Source organism: Nuphar pumila, chromosome 16 (assembly GCF_984573655.1).
Source record: "Nuphar pumila chromosome 16, dmNupPumi1.hap1.1, whole genome shotgun sequence".
Classification (NCBI taxonomy): Eukaryota; Viridiplantae; Streptophyta; class Magnoliopsida; order Nymphaeales; family Nymphaeaceae; genus Nuphar; species Nuphar pumila.
Genome location: NC_143264.1, coordinates 3,541,105 through 3,560,882, shown reverse-complemented (window position 1 = coordinate 3,560,882; position 19,778 = coordinate 3,541,105). Strand labels below are relative to the sequence as shown.

At 40.8% G+C, this 19,778-nt stretch overlaps 2 protein-coding genes across 2 annotated transcripts in view; one reads left to right on the top strand and one right to left on the bottom strand.

Moving 5' to 3' along the window:
• The window catches only part of LOC149812695 (GPI inositol-deacylase-like), a 95,616-nt gene that overhangs the window by 20,570 nt on the left and 55,268 nt on the right, over window positions 1-19,778 (top strand). The gene's annotated exons all lie outside the window — the stretch shown is intronic.
• On the bottom strand, window positions 16,783-19,733 carry LOC149812696 (uncharacterized). The gene is made up of 3 exons (XM_089991361.1): window positions 17,901-19,733; window positions 17,679-17,794; window positions 16,783-17,593 (listed from the first exon to the last, which is right to left on the bottom strand). Exons 1-3 carry the CDS (start codon window positions 19,582-19,584, stop codon window positions 17,210-17,212), a joined length of 2,184 nt encoding a protein of 727 aa, XP_089847487.1. The 5' UTR covers window positions 19,585-19,733; the 3' UTR covers window positions 16,783-17,209.

Sequence of the window (19,778 nt, the reverse complement as noted above, 5' to 3'; positions counted from 1 at the left end):
ATAAGATTTTTTTTAATAAATACTTGAGATATGCATTTTATTCAAAAATTTAATTAGTTATTTAAAAAACTAATTTTTGCATATATATTTAACATTAAGAAGAATGTAATGTATTGGACAAAATTTCATATTTCATATTTCATATTTCATATTTCATATTTCATATTTCGATATGACTGCATTATTTTTTTCCTTAATTCTTGATTCTGTTTAGACCTATGTTCCATTTAAAATATTTTATTAAAAGTAAGTTGAATTTGCACTAGTTCGTATAAAATATAACCAACTTTATAATTAGCTTTATTGTTGTAGTAAGCGTAATCACATATTTTATAAAAAAATAAATTTATTAATTCTTGCTAATAATTAGTAAAGAAGTTAAGTTTAGACAATTTTATATTTTTTTCTGTTTGTCTTTGTGAAAAAAGGGGCAAGGGCTCTATGGTTTTTTTAGACCATAGAGTCGTTGGTAGCCCAACAGTCATATTTAAGATTATTGGGAGCTCCCAACGATTCCTTACATGGTTTATGAATAATGTTGAGCTTAAAATATGTGCCAATATTGCAATTTTTCGTAAAGTTAATGAGGCATGGCTCTTTATGAAGGATATGTATACCCAAAAAGATCTTGCATGGCAATATTTTTTGCAAGAAAACTTAGAACTACCAAGCAAGGGGACTTGAGTGTTCGAGATTTTTTTAGTGCTTTATCTCCTCCATGAGATGAATTGGTACTTTTGGAGCCTAAGTGGGTTGCCATTAAAGATGTGAAGCTTAAGCGTCAACAAATGGAAAGAGAACAATTTTTTGAATTCTTGTATGGACTTCGTTCCGAATTTGAACAAGTTAGATTTTCTCCTCCATAGATCTACACCTCTTCTCTTAGAAGATGCAATTGCCAAAATATGCCAAGAAGAAATTCGTCTTGGTATGATTAAAGGAGGACATGAAGTGTTGGCAGTGTCTAAACTCGACAACCATGTGAAGTCTTACAATCGTCCACACTTTGTGAGGCAAAATAACTATAGTGAAAATAATAACTATAGTGGGGCAGAAAAGTCATTTGTCACTATTGTAATGAGCCGGGACACAGCTTAGATAAAGCTAAGCTTGAATTTCTTAACAAGATGGTTGCAGCAACAACCTCAGCCTGTGACAGTTAATCATCCAAACCAATATGACAATTCTTTCACAAATTTAAACATTTGAATTTTGAATGACGCATAATAACCCAATACTGTCCAATTGAATCAATCAATAGGTGAAATAAAAAAAAACTAAAATTGATTTCTTAATTAGTTTAAGAATAAGCTACTATGCAAAGAAAAAAAATCCTAATGGAGAAAAACTTTTTGCAAGCTACTGGCCAAGAAATTTTGTGTTCATAAATCCAAATTATTGGCAGTTATACAAAATATATCCCCAAACACTATAAATCTGCCTTAAAGCAAATTGTCAAATATATTGATGGAGATAAGAAGCCATTAAGTTGATATAATGCTTTAATATTTTGTATTTCGAAGTCCATAGAGAACTAGTTGAGGTTCAAGTTTTGTCCTCAAGGAACAACTCAGAAAAAGTCATAATGAACATTCCAAGGGTGAAAGAAATTTGCACTCACACTATCATAGTGACGATGGAAGGATGGCGGAAACAAAGTTAACAGGTTACAAAGAAGTCCATCAGTCGCTTTCTGCATAAGGTTAATACCATAAAAACACGAGTAGTCCATGTAACTTAAAAAAAAGAGTCAACAACATATATGTTAAAAGAGGTAAAAGCAAATCATTTGAACAGTCAAACCACTCAATGCACTTCCAATAAAAATACTCGGTTTGGGGCTAATTAACACTACATAACTACACAAGTCTGCAGCAAAGCACTCATGAAAATAAAAAAATCATTTACTGGATTTTATTACATGATGATCTTTCTTATAAGATTATTAAGATAGCAGTCACTAGACATTGTTCAAAACGTAAAGGAAGAGAGAGACATACAAAGATTGGGTCCTTAATGGCATAGACACTGGCAACTTGGTTTGTGATTTGCTATGTCACATGGTCATTACCAGGGTCACCGAAAGCACCATATTACTTGAGAAAGCGCGCTTCTCCGAAGCACGAAACGTGGTGCTTCCAATTAAACGGGAAGGAAGTGTGCTTCCTAATTACTGGGAAGCTCACTTCCCCTTCTTTTTTCATTTTCTTCTGTTTTTTCTTTCGTTTCCATTTTCGCTTTTCCCTCGCTTCCTAGGTCGTTTCCAAGACGATTCCTGATTTGCTTTTAAGTCCACCTGCACTGCACTTCCCGCTTCCTAAAATTTTTGAAGTGCCTCGCTTTCCGTTTTTGCTTCCCGAATCGCTTCCCGCTCAAGCTTTCCCAACTGGCAACTCTGAGTATGCCCATGTACCACCAATATCTATGTTGACAAGGCACGACGGGGGTGTCATGTTGGGTACATGTCTGTTTGGACCGAATCTGACCCGAACGAGACTCAATATAAATCGTTTTTCTCCTTTTCCCTTCTTTTTTCAGTTTTTTTGGCTTCATCAAAGAGGTTGATCCATGAGAATGAACCACCCAACCCAACCCAACTCCCTCCCTGCAGTGGGTACCGACAATTGGAAGAAGAACAAAGAGGATAAAGAGGATTCCTTCACCCCCAAGCCCCTTTTTAATAAATACCTAGACACAACACCCACTCGCTTAACTGTATAAGATAAACCCTCTAAATTACAAAAATGCCCACCTCTTCTTTTAGTAAACATTAATAAAAAGTTCATCTATCTTTACCTAAAGCTACTCAAGTAGTTTATAGGTTTGGATCCTAATCTGACCCAAACCTATATATATATATATATATATATATGTATACTGGTTTGTCTCTTTGAAGCCTGAGAGAGAGAGTAATGAATGGACCCTAAACGGCTTCTAAGAGATAAAGTTTAGGGTGTTTGATATATATATATATATATATATATATATATATATATATATATATATATATATATAGGGTTGTCTCTTTGAAGCCTGTGAGACAGAGTAATGAATGGCCCCTAAACGGCTTCTAAGAGATAAAGTTTAGGGTGTTTGCTTAATCCAAACTCATAGATGTATTCTCTATAGCTTATTTAGTAGAAAGCATATATTACATTAGGAATTTTTCGTGTTTAGATGCATATTTTGAGCGATTTAGAAGTGTTTATTACTGTTTAGGACATGAACTGTATAGGAGATACTCATCTCTCTCTCTCTCTCCATATATATATATATATATATATATATAAATATAGAGAGAGAGAGAGAGAGAGAGAGAGAGAGAGAGAAAACTGAGCATATTAAGCCCCATTTTCTCGTTCTTCCCCGTTAGGCCCCATAGTTTAAAGTATTTTATTATAGATCTCAACCGATAGATGTGCTTAGCATGCTCAATCTAGTGGAAATCGACTCTTGGAACAAGTTTTTTTTTATGAAAAAAATGTATTTTTATGAATCGAAAAAAAATGATGCCTTCGTAGCCATTGATTTTAGATCACCGGAAAACCTGTATACAGGTCAAATTCCGGTTATTCAAAATCTGGTTCCCACTAACAAAACCTAATGTTATCTATTCTTAGGTTCGATTCAGGAGGAAAATTGTCAAATGATTTTCAAACTTATTTGAAACAAAACGGTGTTTGTCATCAAAGGTATTGCCCTAAAACCCCTCTACAAAATGTATGTTCAGCGGAAAGAAAACAAAGACATACAATATAAATCGCTATGACTCTTATCATTTCTAGGGACATTCTAAAATAAAATTGGGCCGAAGCCATTTTCATCCCAATCTACTTAATAAATAGAATGCCTTCATCTTTTCCTTACAAAATGTCTCCTCATTTGAAAAACTTTTCAAAATGACTTTCGATTTTAAAATATTAAGAATCTTTGGTTGTACAAGTTATGTGCTTACTCATAAAAATGATAAACTATCTACCAAAGCTATTGAGTGTCTTTTTTTGGGATATGAAAGTTTAGAAATTCGAAATTGGGATGAAAATGACTAAAATGCCCTTGATAACAAGACTATGGCCTTGAAATCAGGGTTTTCTGAAATATAAAATAAGTTAAGAGAAAATAATACTCACAGTGCGATGCAGATGGCGGATGATCAAGGATTACCACTTTCCCAGTTGCTCTGATACCAAAAGCTGTAACACCCCAAAATCGTGGACTTGAAACCTTTTATGAAAAAGGTTGAAAGCTTTGAAATCAATCATTTATCAGAGTTTAAAACAAAATCAATCACACAATTCACATTCTACTCACTGCAGTATGCATCGTACCTATTCAAATGTATAATCACGATGAAAGGGGTCAATCCCTAGTGAGGTAGAAACATCACTCTTGTGATCTCAAACACATGCCATTGCATGTTCGAGGCAGACATAGACCTCTCATCCTACTCATCGTAGTACGCAACGTACCTGTTCAACAGTACAACCACGATGAGAGGGGTATGGATCTCTCGCAGGAAATCCCAATACTTCTGCTTTACAGAAGCCCACAGTGAACTCATTCCAGTTCCAACTGATCGTGCTCGGGTCCTTTAAACAATCGCGAGCAACCTGCCTATTAGCCGAAAACAATATAACAAGATTAGCTTAATGTGTCAATACACGTTTAGAGGTTTCTATAGACCTCTTGTCCTGCTCTTCGTAGTTCAAACATATCGTATGTGACTAAGGGTACAACTACAAGAGGAGGAACATGGATCCCTTGTAAGAGATCCAACAATACCTTCGCAAAGGAAGGAAGGCGCTACAATCTTGATTAAACCAGAAAGCCTAGAAACTAGGTCTCGCATCAGAAGTGAGGTAACGCCGATCTAGTGATGGCGCAAGTACCTCGCTAGGATCCCCGCCCTACTCGGGCACAGGATCTTAAACAAGGTTATCTAAGTCGTATCGAATAGGCAAACTAAGGTTGTACACATCTATCCCAAATACATCGATTTGGGAGGTCTGGACGCTATCACTTTACAAGCTATACATTCCTGAAAATAGGATCGCACCTAAGACCATCGTCTTTGGAGAACCGAAGTGCATAAGTGTGTGTCGTGGCTTGTAAGACAAGTGAAACGATATTCACTATACACTCGAAACTGCACTCAAGGAATGCAAGCTGACAAGAGACAAACCCGTGCACAAACCAATACAAAGGCAAAACGAGGGGCAAGACGCGATGGACGAAGCCGCACCGCGCGGGTAGAATGCTAAAGCTCCACACGAGGTATGAGATCATACCTCGATCATCGCAACGCACAAGCAGACAACTATGCAAGCAACTCGTGAGGTATGAGATCCTATATTGACTACGCAAGTGTAAAGGACGACTTACGATGCGTGGGGTTGCACCTCGATAACGATAAGCGTAAGCAAGAGAGAAAGCATACGACAAAGATAAGAATACATGCCTGAGCAAGGCATATGCACGAAGTGCGATAACAAGATAAAGACGAACACATACAAAAGATTAGGGCAAGAGCAAGCACGCCAGCACAAGAAGGTAAAACACGAAAAGTAAAGCAGGAGCAAGCCCATGGCGCATAAAGCGCGGGGCAACAAGTAAATGCAGAAAGTAAAGTGCAAGAACGTAAAGGAGGACCAGGATTACACCCTGGAGAACAAGGCAGACATAAGCAAGTAAATGCCAAGGCGCAAAGTGCGGGGCAGCAAAAAAGTAAAGTGCGGGAAAGTAAAGAGGACAAGGATCGCGAAACCGCGTCCTTGAGTTAAAAGACAGGAATGAAAAGCTTAGGCACATATAGCGCGGCGGCGACATAAAGGAAAGTGCAGGAAAGTAAAGAGGACAAGGATCGCGAAACCGCGTCCTTGAAGGTAAAGGCATACGTATATATATTATACGTATACATATATCGTCCTCTTTTAGTTATCTTTCTTATTTTAGCATTTATCAGTTCATTGTCCTTTCATGCAAGAATCCCCTACCTTAAGGGGTTGCGGGTCCTCGTACGCATGCAACGTAGCCAAGCAAGAGCTCGAGCCACAAAGGGCGAGCTGGATCCACCGTTCAACCTGGAGAGCCTAGAACGTTAGCATATGCCGAAAATAAACAAGCAACAAGGCAGCAAGGTCTCTTGCCTGCAGGAGGCAGAGGCAGAGGCAGGAGCTTCTGCATCCTGCAGACAAGGGTGCCAGAGGCAGGGGCCTCAGCCCTGCCTGGCAACAGCAGTAGATGCAGGGAGCAGGAGCTCCCTGTCTGCCAGGCACAAAGAAAGGCAGGGGAGGGAGCAAAGGCTCCCTACCACACCTGTCACAACAAGGCAAGGGGGAAACACCCCCTGTCAGAACACGAGACAGGGGCGCAGCCCCCTGCCGACAGCAAGAACAAGGCAAGGGGGCAAAGCCCCTTGCCAGAAAACACAGAGATGCAGGGGGCAAGCCTCTGCTCGAAAACAGAAAAGCAGAGGGGCTTCGCCCCCTGCTGGCACAACGCAGGAGGCAGGGGAGGCCTCGCCCCCTGCCGGCACAACGCAAGAGGCAGGGGGACAGAACCCCCTGCCGAGGAGCAACAGAGGGTGCAGGGGGGGCTCCGCCCCCTGCAGGGGAAACAACAAAAGGCAGGGCCCCCCTGCCAAGAAGCAACACAAAGGCAGGGGGACCTCGCCCCCTACCGAGAGGCAACACCAAGGCAGGGGGACCCCTCCCCCTACCGAGAACCAACAAAAAGAGCAGGGGGGGCTCAGTCCCCCTGCTGACCCACTGCAAAAAGGCAGGGGTGGTAACCCCTTGCCGACAAGAGACGACAGGGGGCTCAGCCCCCCCCCCCCCCCTGTCGACCAACAACAAAAAGGCAGGGGGGGTTAACCCCCTGCCAAGCAAGAGGCGACAGGGGCTCAACCCCCCTGTCGACCAACCGCAAAAAGGCAAAAAGTGACAGGGGGCGGAACCCTCTGCTAAGAAGAGCCAACAACAGGGGGCTCAGCCCCCCCCCCCCCCCCCCCCCCCCATCGACCAAAAACAAAGGGAGGCAGGGGGTTTAGCCCCCTGCCAACAAGCGGTGATGACAGGGGGCTCAGCCCCCCTGTCGATCCACCCAACACAAAAGAGAAAGAGAGGGGAGGGTTTACCCCCGAAGACGGCAGCAACAGGGGAGTCTGCAGGCTGGAGGGCTGAGGGCCACCGTCGGCTGAGGCCACCCGAATGGAGGGTGGTGGCCGCCTGCGAAGACTCAGAGGGAGCAGCGAGGATGCTACTGTCGATCTTCAGCAGCTAATGATGTCAGGTGGACAGAGGCAAAAAACCGCAGGTGTCGAGGCTGGAAGGTCGCCAACGAAGTTCTCGGGCTCACCGACGACAGGAGGCTGGTGAAGAGAGGAGACAGTGGCGACCAACGGCGAGTCGCCGACGCTCGGAGACTGCAGGGAGGATCGCTGGTCGTCGTCAGCCGAAGGGGAGACCACTGCTTCCCGACGGCAGCTGCAGGGAGAAACAACAAAAAGGGGGGGAGGTCGGCTGCAGAAGGGGAAAGTGCCTCACGGGAGAAGAACAAGGGGGATCGGGGGCTCACCGGAGCTCCGACGAGGGCTGCTGCAAGTAAAGATCGTCGTCGATGGCCGAGGATCGCCGACGGAACTCTCGGGCTCACCAGCGACAGGAGGCTGGTGGCGACGCTAGCTGGCGGCGAAAGGGAAGGAAGCGAAGAGGTGGTCGGGCAGAGTCGCGCGCCGGCGTCTCTGATCGCCGGCGGCAACGGCGTGAGGGAGACGGCGCAGAGGGGAACGGAGCAGAGATCGAGCGAGGAGAGAGAAGGGGCAAGGGGTTCTGCCCCTCGACCGAGACGCCTGTGACTTATTAAAGTCACAGGCTTCTCGAACGATCGAGAAGCCGGGTCCGAGTTCAGGCTCGGGTCCAGCTCGGATCCGGGTCCGAAACGGCGGACCGACCGTGACACATGTCCGACACGTGCAGGGCATACAGAATGTTTGATTCACGGTCTTTACAATCAGAGATATAAATCTCTCTAATTCTCAAAAACTGGAAATTGGCAGACAGAATGTTTGATTCCTCTGATCCTAAATTTCTAACACTCTGGGAAATGACAGAGGACATGTTGAGGAACAATTCCTCTTTTGAAAGTTTTGTCATCCGACCTATGGATTGGGAGGACACAGTGGATTAAGGTCGGTCTAGACCCTAACAAGCCTGTAGTATGTGTTTCACAGTGGACTGTGAAAACCGAATTTTAACAAGGATCAAACCTTTTTATAAAATTCCCATAAAATACAGGAAATCAGTAGATTCCACCATGGATCTACTGTATTTTTTTGGAGTGAATCAGATCTTCCATCAGGGAGATCTCGGGCCAACAACTCTGCTAAAAGGAGATCTGGAATTTCCAGAGGGTTAAAAACCCGATTTAGTTTTGGATTTTTAAAGTGGGGCCACAGTCATCTAATCATTCTGGTTTTTTAGCAGGAAATCAAGGATAAACGTACACACCTACCACAAAAAAAATAGGATTTTTCGACGAGAAATTAAACATGAAATATCGACTGGACTAAACACTTGAATAAAATGCTATAAATACTAAGCAAGTATTGATGAAACTAAGTAAAATGATAAAATTAATTAAACTACCTAAAACATGCAATTTATATAAGAGTCATACTGAAATGAATAAAAAAAGAAAAGAAAAAGAAAGGGGAGATACACAATTTATTTGATGTAGGCTATAAGTGAGAGGGATCCGATCCATGGATCGGACGGATCCTCCTCTCTCACATAGCAAAAGCATGAATATATGTAAAGGGAAAGAAAAAACAATCAAATAATGAAAATTTTGATAAAATGAAGGATCTTACCTTGAAAAGGGAGGCCTTGTTGGATCAGATTGAAAGAGAGGCAGTGGGAGCCGTGGAGGCTGTGGTACCGGTTGGAATGGAACAGGTGGGTGTTGTGGCTGCAAGGGGAGCTTTAATATGGCTGGAACCGATTGATGCTGCAAAGGGAGCTGGAGAAGGTGGTGGAGCGCCAGCTATGGCTGGAGCCAAACTGTTCAATGGTTGGGCGTTGCTTCAGTTATGCTGGACGTCGACTGCCATCAAGGGATGAAGCGTCTCTTGGAGAAGGGTTGGAGCAAGATGGACGTCGGCTACTTGGAGGTAGCTACAGCCATGGATGCTTGCTGCGGTTGGTGGTCTACCTTGTGGCTGCAAGAAGGTGGATGGGTTTGCAGCAAAGAGGAGTACGTGAACTCTTTGGGAGAGAGGGTACACCGTGAGATGAAGTGCGAATGGTAGAGGGGAATCACCAAGGTCCAGCCATGTGAACTTAGGGAAAATAAAAGGAAGACCTTAGGGTTTAATGAGAGATGGATTTTTTTTAGAATGAGAGGTCCAGCAGTATGGTCCCCTTTAGGCATTTAGAAAAGAGGGGAAGGAAAACAAAGGGGAAAGGAGGGAAGGAAAAAAAAAGAAGAGGAGGAAGGGAACGAAGAAAGAAGGAAAGGAAAGAAGAAAGAAAAGGGAAAAGAAGAAAGGAAGGAAAAAGGGAAGAAAAAAAGGAAATTTTGAGAAAAAGACACTGAATAGCTTTGGTAGATAGTTTATCATTTTTATGAGTAAGCACATAGCTTGTACAACCAAAGATTCTTTGGAAAAGTTTTTCAAATGAGGAGACATTTTGTAAGTTAAAGATGAAGGCGTTCTATTTATTAAGTAGATTTCCTCATCCTTCCATCGTCACTATAATAGTGTGAGTGCAAATTTCTTTCACCCTTGGAATGTTCGTTATGACTTTTTCTGAGTTTTTTCTTAGGGACAAAGCTTGAACCTCAACTTGTTCTCTATAGACTTTCAAATACAAAATATTAGAGCATTATGTCAACTTAATGGTTTTTTGTCTCTGTCAATCTATTTGACAATTTGCTTAAAGAAAGATTTATAGTGTTTGAGGATATATTTTGTATAACTGCTAATAATCTGGATTTATGAACACAAAATTTGTTGGCTAATAGTTTGCAAAAAGTTTTTATTCAGTTTACCTATCGATTGATTCAATTGGATAGTATTGGTTTATTATGCGTCATTCAAAATTCAAATGTTTAAATTTGTGAAAGAATTGTCATATTAGTTTGGATGCTGTACTGTCAGAGGCTAAGGCTGTTGCCGCAACCATCTGATTTAGAAATTCAAGCTTAGCTTTATCTAAGGTGTGAACCATGAGAAAGTAACTTGCATGTATCAATTCTGCTATTTTAACAACACTGTCTGCTCATGGATTAAATGGTCAACTTCATAGATGATTTGACATTGCCAAACTTGTTTTGAAATATTCATTGTTGTAAAATTCTATCGCAGTCCCTTTTTTTTGCAGACATAAGATTTTTATGTGTATTGTTCTTTTCCTTTTATATAGCTAAGCGTATACATTAAATACTTGTTTTCATGTATACATTTAGATGTTTGCCTAATTACTGCTTTTCTTTTGAGGGCAAAGGGTAATGTTGCTAGCTGGTCTCAGATGATGACGAAGATTTTGATATCAATAAATACAAATTTGAATTATGTTTTTCAAGGCTTTGAAGATCGTAATTGATACAAATGATTTATATTTATATGTCTGTGAAGTCTTGTGTTAAATAGAGTTAATTCTTGTTTCTAATACAACAAACAAAGGATTGGATGTTATCAATCTCTTGGTTGAATCAGGAAAAGTTCTCCCTCCTCCCTTGGGTGGTTACTCTGAGTCAAATGAAGGGTACGAACAACCAAAAGACAAGTCTGACAAACTTCATATTTCTCATGTTTGCTCATTGATACAGTGTTGTATTTCATTGCTTATCAGTCCATAACATGTTTGGGTAGGCCAATACATTGTTTAATATTGTGGTCCTCTGAATTTCATTCAAGGTCATTTCCTCCCTTTCCCTTATGTTTATTCTGGATGAAGATCAACAGTGATTTCGTTTCAATGTTGTTCGGTCATTGTCCCTATGCACTCCCTGCTTTTACTTGTCGAAATAGTGCTCTCACTGGATGCTAATAACTGCTATGCTTAAATGCCAGTTATGGCCATTATTCAGCTAGAGTTTATCTTTTTCTGTGTTGCACTTGAACTGCTTGGATTTGCTACATGCAATCATCAAGGGGTCTGCATGTGAGACACAACTTTGTTATTGTTTTCTCTGTGAACACGATGGAAATTCTCATTTGGAGAATTCATTAGGGCTCATTTTTTGGTGTTCGACAAATAGATCCTTTGGAGTTTGTATTCTCTAGATTTCCTGCAAAGAATAAACTGTGATGTTGTGACCTATACCTCATGAGAAGGATTTGAAACAATTTCCATCTTTTCAGGAAATTGTGGGGCCTCCGAGATCCCTTAAATGGTGCTACACGGGTTGATTTTTGTTTTGCGCAGTCGACCCCAAAATATTCCTAGCCAGATAGCCTTGTTCCTTGTTGAATGATAACAAATTGGATCTACCTTTTTCAAAACAAATAAGTGTGCACAACTTGGATGTGTCGAAGTTTTTCTCTAAGGGGATGCATAGAAGAAAAAGGTGAGTAGTGACTCGTAAAACAAGGTAATACCCACTATAACTTCCAAATTATATAACAGTACAGTGAAACAATTGAGCACAATTATTTTTTTTGAAAAAGGTAAATCCAATTTATTCTCATTCAACAAGGAACAAGTCTATCTAGCTAGGAATATTTTGGGGTTGACTGCGGAAAATACAAATCAACCAGTGTAGCACCTTTTAAGGGATCTCGGAGTCCCAAATTTTTTTAGAAAATATGAAAATTGTTTCAGATTCTTCTCATGAGGTATAGGTCACAACATAACTGTTCTTGATTAGAGAATGCAAACTCCAAAGGATCTACCTGTCAAACACAAAAAAATTAGCCATAGTGAATTCTCCAAATGAGAATTCCCAACATATGTTCACACAGAAAACAGTAACAAAATTGTGACTTCAACTGCGGACTCCCTTGATGATTGCATGTTGCAAATCCAAGTAGTTTAGGTGTAACACGAGAAAAGATAAACTCTAGCTGAGTAATGGCCATAACTGGCATTGAAGCATAGCAATTATTACCATCCAGTGAGAGCACTTTTTCGACAAGTGCAAACAGAGATTGCATATGGACACTGACCTGACAACATTGAAACAAAATCAATGTTCATCTTCATCCACAATAAACGTAAGGACAAGGGAGGAAATGACATTTATTGAAATTCGCAGGACCACAATATTAAAAATGAGCTAGCCTACCTGGACATGGTAAGCGCTGATAAGCATTGAAATACAACACCGTATCAATGAGCACACATGAGGAATATGAAGTTTGTCAGACTTGTCTTTTGGTTGTTCGTACCCTCTATTTGACTCTAAGTAACCACTCAAGGGAGGAGGGAGATTTTTTTCTAGTTTAACCAAAAGATTGATTGCATCCAAGCCTTTGTTTGTTGCATTAGAAACAAGAATTAACTATATTTAATTCAAGACTTTATAGATATATAAATATAAAGCATTTGTATCAATTACCATCTTCAAAGCTTTGAAAAACATAATTCAAATTTGTATTGATTGATATCAAAATCTTCATCATCATCTGGGACCAGTTAGCAACATCAACCTTTGCACTCGGAAGGAAAGTCAGTTATTGGGCAAACATCTAACAATATACATGAAAAACTAAGTATTTAATGTATACACTTAACTATCTAAAAGGAACAATATACATAAAAATCCTATGTCTGCAAAAAAAAGGGACTGTGAAAGAATTTTAGAACAATGAATATTTCAAAATAAAGTTTGGCAAAGTCAAACAATCTATGAAGATAACTATTTAATCCCTGAGCCGACAGTGTTATTAAAATTGTACAACCAATATATGCATGTTGATTTCCCATGGTTCACACCTTAGATAAAGCTAAGCTTGAATTTCTGAACAAGATGGTTGCAGCAACAACCTCAGCCTGTGACAGTACATCATCCAAACTAATATGACAATTCATTCACAAAGTTAAACATTTGAATGACGCATAATAACCCAATACTATTCAATCGAATAAATCAATAGCTAAAATTGATTTTTTAATTAGTTTAGGAATAAGCTACTATGCAAAGAAAAAAAATCCTAATGGAGAAAAACTTAATTAGTTTAGGAACAAGCCTTTTTGCAGTGGGTCAGTAGGGGGACTGAGCCCCCCTGCTCTTTTGTTGCCGCTCTGCAGGGGGCTTTGCCCCCTGTCTTCTTTTTTGTTTGCCGGCAGGGGGCGAGGGCCCCCCTGCCTTCTGTTGTTTCCCCTGCAGGGGGCGGAGCCCCCCTACACCCTCTGTTGTCCCAGTAGGGGGCGGAGCCCCCTTGCTCTCTTGCTCCTTCTCGGCAGAGGGTTTTGTCCCCCTGCTGTTGCGTTGTGCCGGCAGGGGGCGAGGCCCCCCTGCCTCCTGCGTTGTGCCAGCAGGGGGCGAAGCCCCCCTGCTTTCTTGTTTTCGAGCAGTGGCTTGTCCCCTGCCTCTCTGCTGTTCTCTGGCAAGGGGCTCTGTCCCCTTTCCTTGTCCTTGCTGCCGGCAGGGGGCTGCGCCCCTGTCTCGTGTTCTGACAGGGGGTGTCCCCCCCCCCCCCCTGCCTTGTTGTGGCAGGTGTGGCAGGGAGCTTCTGCTCCCTCCCCTGCCTTTCTTTGTGCCTGGCAGACAGGGAGCTCCTGCTCCCTGCTTCTGCTGTTGTTGCCAAGCAGGGCAGAGGCCCCTGCCTCTGGCACCGCTGTCTGTCGGATGCAGAGTTTTTGCATCTGCCTCCTGCAGGCAAGGAGACCTTGCTGCCTTATTGCTTGGTTGCCTTCGGCATATACTAACGTTCTAAGATCTCCAGGTTGAACGGTGGATCCGACTCGCCCTCTGTGGCTAGAGTTCTTGCTTGCCTATGCTGCATGCGTACGAGGACCCGCAACCCCTTAAGGTAGAGAATTCTTGCGTGAAAGGATAATGAACTGATAAATGCTAAAATAAGAAAGATAATTAAAAGAGGACGATATATGTATACGTATAATATATATACGTATGTCTTTACCTTCAAGGACGCGGTTTCGCGATCCTTGTCCTCTTTACTTTCCTGCACTTTCCTTTATGTCGCCGCCGCGCTATATGTGCCTAGGTTTTCTATTTTTGCCTTTACATTCCATGTCTTTTAACTCAAGGACGCGGTTTCGCGATCCTTGTCCTCTTTACTTTTTCACACTTTACTTTTCTGTTGCCCCGCGCTTTGCGCCTTGGCATTTACTTATGTTTGCCTTATTCTCCAGGATGCCTGGTCCTCCTTTACGTTCTTGCACTTACTTCCTGTATTTACTTGTTGCCCCGCGCTTTATGCGCCATGGCTTTGCTTCTGCTTTACTCTCCGTATTTTACTTTCCTGTGCTGTCGTGCTTGCTCTTGCACTTACCTTTTGTATGTATTCGTCTTTATCTTGTTGCTGCGCTTCGTGCATACGCCTTGTTCGTGCATGTATCCTATCTATATCGCATGCTCTTTTTTCTGCTTACGCTTATTGATCTATCGAGGTGCAACCCCCTGCCTCGTGAGTCGTCCTTTACACTCGCGTAGTCAGTATAGGATCTCTTACCTCACGAGTTGCTTACGTAGTTGCCTGCTTGTGCGTTACGATGATCGAGGTATGATCTCATACCTCGTGTGGAGCTTTAGCGTTCTACCCTCGCGGTGCGGCTTCACCCATCGAGTCTTGCCCCTCGACTTGCCTTTGTATTAGTTAGTATATGGGTTTGCCCCTTGTTAGCTTGCACTCCCTGAGTGCAACTTCGAGTGTGTAGTGTATATCGTCTCACTTGTCTTACAAGCCACGACACACACTTATGCACTTCGGTTCTTCAAAGACATCGTCTTAGGTGCAAATCTATTTTTGAGATAGATAGCTTATGAAGCAGAGGTAGCGGTCGGACCTCCCAAATCGATGTATTTGGGATAGATGTGTACAACCTTAGTTTGCCTATTCGATACGACTTAGATTACCTTGTTTAGGATCCTGTGCACGAGTAGGGCGGGGATCCTAGCGAGGTACTTGCACCATCACTAGATCGGCGTTACCTCACCTCTGATACGAGACCTAGTTTCTACGCTTTCTGGTTCAACCAAGATTATAGCGCCTTCCTTTGTGAAGGTATTGTTGGATCTCTTACGAGGGATCCATGTTCCTCCTCTTGTAGTTGTACCCTTAGTCACATACGATATGTTTGGGCTACGAGAGCAGAACGAGAGGTCTATAGTAACCTCTAAGCGTGTATTGACACATTAAGCTAATCCTGTTATGTTGCTTTCGCCTAATAGGCGGGTTGCTCGCGACTGTCTAAAGGACCCGAGTACGATCAGTTGGAACTGGAATGAGTTCACTGCGGGCTTCTATAAAGTAGAAGCATTGGGATTTCTTGCGAGAGATCTGTACCCCTCTCATCGTGGTTGTACTTTTGAACAGGTGCGTTGCGTACTACGATGAGTTGGATGAGAGGTTTATGTCTGCCTCGAACATGCAATGGCATGTATTTGAGATCACAAGAGTGATGTTGCTACCCTCACTATAGATTAACCCCTTTCATCGTGGTTGTGCATTTGAATAGGTACGTTGTGTACTGCGGTGAGTAGGATGTGAATTGTGTGCTTGAACGCGCAATGACGCGTATAACTCACCTAAATAATAATTATGCGCCTTCACAGGCAAGATGCTCGATTGGGTTGAAAGACGAGAGCATGAGAATGGGACGGCGGTTAAGAAACCCTCCGTCGTGCTCATTCGGGACGGTTCATCAAGAGAGAGGATGGATGGTACAAAACTCCGATGGACAGTCATATATGGCAATCTCGGGCAAAGATCCGACCTTCCCCAGTCATCGGAGGTTAGGGGAAATCCTTTTGGCCACTTCTGCAGAAGTACGGATGCGCATCCATTAGGCCTTTGTTTGCCTTTGGGGATTTACTCTCTTGGTCACAGACCGTCCCCTTAGGAAGCAGACTTAGTCAGTCATTCGGGGTATAATAAAATACATAGCATAATGGACCCCCGAATCGATCTCGGCTGTTTCTACGTTTTGCCTTGTGCGTACCCACAACGGCCTGCTCAGTAATGAGACAAGATATAACTTATACACATGATCATGAGATATGCATGTTGTGATGTGCGTTGCTTGCTTGTTAGCTCGATAGTTCGGTATACTATTCGTTGAGCTAGGTACGCCTGTCGAGGTGTTACCCTTGTTGGTTAAACTACTTACGCAGTTCCTTGCTTGGTAATACCTTATGAATTGCTTGTGATACAATAGCTTGTGCCTCACGATTAATGTAATCACTTGTCGATGGATTGAGCCATCCTATGGTACTTGTATATGTATTACGAGTGTTGTTATGAATACCTGCCTTATGCAATTGCTTTTCTTGACTGGTGGATAGAGTTAGTTACTCTTCACCTATTATATCTGTAGCAGTGTTGTTAAAAGCGTTGAGGCGTAGCGAGGCGCTCCACCAAAATCCGAGGCGAGGCGTAAGCCTCGAGGCGCAAAGCGTAAGCCTCAAAAAATTTTTTTTTTTAAACTTAAAAAAAACTATAAAAATGATCTAAAATTATAAATAAATAAGAAATGCTTTATTGATGAAGCGCCAACCAACACGAAATAAAAAATCTCAAATAAATACGAAAAAAATATGAGATTAACATGTAAAAGTAGCATTAATGCAACAACTTGATCTATATAAGTATCTAATTGCATAAATATGAGCATTCATTCAATAAAAAACTAACATTAACAACAAAATGCATATTAGCACTAACAACATCATGTCATAATTAAAAAATGCATGTTAACATTAACAACCAAATGTTAATGTATTTGTCCAGAATTCTTCAAAATGAGAGTGTTAACATTCACAATTACAACTGAAAGTCCCAAAAAACATATAAATGGCCAATAGCTCTATGATATGAATTAGGGCCTAGGCTCTTGTTGTGTCTCGTCATCATCAATATTTAAGTCTTCAATATCATCATCTGAAGAATCCATATAAATAGGTTCTTCTTCATCTTCATTCTCTGACTCTTCATCATCTACACTTTCTTTATCCACGTCCTCAATTACTTCTTTTGCTTTTCTTTTTCCTTCAATAAAAAAACATGTATTAAATATTTATGTTATGTAATTAAAAAAATACATTTATATTCATAGCTAGGTAAAAGGAATATAACTTTACCTCGATTTCTTGAAGACATGTCTTGCCTAGAACCACTTTGTAAAACATGAGGTGAAGTGACTTTTTCAATAGGCACATGCTCAATGGCATTTATGTCGAAGTTCGGATCCAACCATGAATCCTCCAACCAATTGGGATCACTTGGCAACACTGGATCTTCCTTCTCCACAATCCACTCATCGTCTGAGTCTATATGATCTAGACATATAGGGTCTTTGGTAGCCCTCCTCTTCATATTTCTCTCTCTTAATTTCATATTGTACATTACAAAAACCAATGCATTCATCTTCTCTTGTTCAAGTCTATTCCTTCGTTTTGTATGCACCTATAATTTCAAATCATTGATAATCAAATATAAGATAATTAAAATATAAAAATGTATTTCAAAAATAAAATACAAAGTCACAAACCAATGAGAAAGTACTCCAATTCCTCTCACAGCCCGATGCACTGCATGTCAAACTTAAAATTCGAATTGCAAAATTCAACTCAGGATTTTCGTGCCCAAATGAACTCCACCAATCAGCTGCATTCAAATAAAATAATAAAAAATTGATAAAAACATTAAGAATGTCATAATTAACAAAAACATAAAAAAATATTGACAAATAACAACATAATTGCAAACTTACCAGGACTTTTTAATTTTCTTGTTGTAACAGCTGCCTCTCTGCCAAACAAGCCCTTTGCCTTTTTAAATGCATCGATTTGTGTTGTAATTTTCAACCGAATATTTGCATCAGAAACTAATTTTTCAACACAATCATAAAAGCCACCCATAACTTCTCCATCAGGGTTGAAGTTGTCAGCATAATGAAAATGTGGATTTAAATAATAGGCAGCTGCATGCAAAGGCTTATGAAGTTGCAAGTCCCATCGTCTATCAATGATATCCCAAATAGGTTTATATTTTCTTTGGACATTATCAAGGTTTGAAGCAATTTCCTCCTTCGCTCTATCCATTGCCTCATACAAAAATCCCATAGCAGGTTCGTCTGCATCAACGAGTCGCAACACTTTGACGAGAGGTAGTGTAGCTTTAATTGCATATGATATGGCAGCCCAAAACTTATGATCATTAAGAACAATACAAGAAATGTTCTTAGCATCAGATTTCTTATAGTAATTAGATGTTCTAAAATTTGAAGATAAGAACATCGACTTTAACTCTTTCTTATAACATCCAATACTATGAAGTGTAAGATATGTTGTGGCAAAACGAGTGACGGCTGGACGCAGAAGTTCTTTCTTCTTTGTGAATTTTCTCATTAAATTTAATACCCATGCATGACTATAAATGTATCTTGCAATTTTTTTTGCCTTTTCCACTGTATCTTTAAAAATTGATATCTTTCCAATATCTTCTAACATAAGATCCAAGCAGTGGGCTGCACATGGTGTCCAAAAACATGTTTTTCCTGCTGTTAACATATTTCCAGCTGCCACATAATTTGGTGCATTATCTGTAATGAATTGCACCACATTACTTTCACCAACTTCTTTAACAACTTCTTCAAACAACTGACACAAATTTGCACCAGTTTTTTCTATGTCGCTGATGTCAACGGACTTCAAAAATACTGTCCCAGATGAGCTGTTCACAAGAAAATTAATTAAGTTTCTTCCTTTCCCATCTGTCCAACCATCTGCCATAATACTGCAACCAACCTTTGGCCACTCTTTTTTGAACTCTTTCAAAATTTCATGAGTACAATCTACCTCGTCCTTCAAAATCCACGTTCTGATCTCATGATAAGAAGGTGGTTTGAATCCTCGCCCATAATTTGCAATAGCTTCTACCATTGCACCAAAATATGGACTGTTGCAAAGATTAAATGATAAGGCATTTGCATAAAAAAATCTACCAATGGCACGACATGCATTTTTTCTTTCATCCCTTTTGAAAGCAGTGTTTATTGTGGTTTGTCGTGCTTCTTTGTTCACAAAAAGGTCCATAGGACCAGCTGCACTTGTTTTTGCATCACTACCTGATCCACTAGCTTCTTTATTCACATTATCGCCGGTTGATGATCCAAAATAAACACTTCTCCCGATATCCAACTTGGTTTGCTCTAACTCTTCTTTCTTTAGCCTCTGATCCTTTAGATGATTCTGAAAAAATCTTTTCACGTCAGGTGGAACCGCTTCGCACATGCTTACACCATGCTTTGTGCCAGCTAAGTGGTGTTTTAGCCTATAGATGCCTCCTGTAGTCTGTTTATGACAGTAATTGCAAATTACATGTCCTACGAGTTTGGGATCTTTAGTAGGATTTGGAACTTTAACTCCATGATCCCATCCTACATCTTTTGCCATTTTTCAACTGCAAAAATACATAACACAAAATATATATTAACATCATGCATTCTGCTGACCACATTACATGAAAACAAATGCAAAATAGACAATCTTGGTGTATAAGCTATATACGAATCCTAGAAAAAAACATAATTGACGAGAAAAAAATAATAAATATAATTAGGTCAGTTTTTTAATTGGGTCTCAAAGTT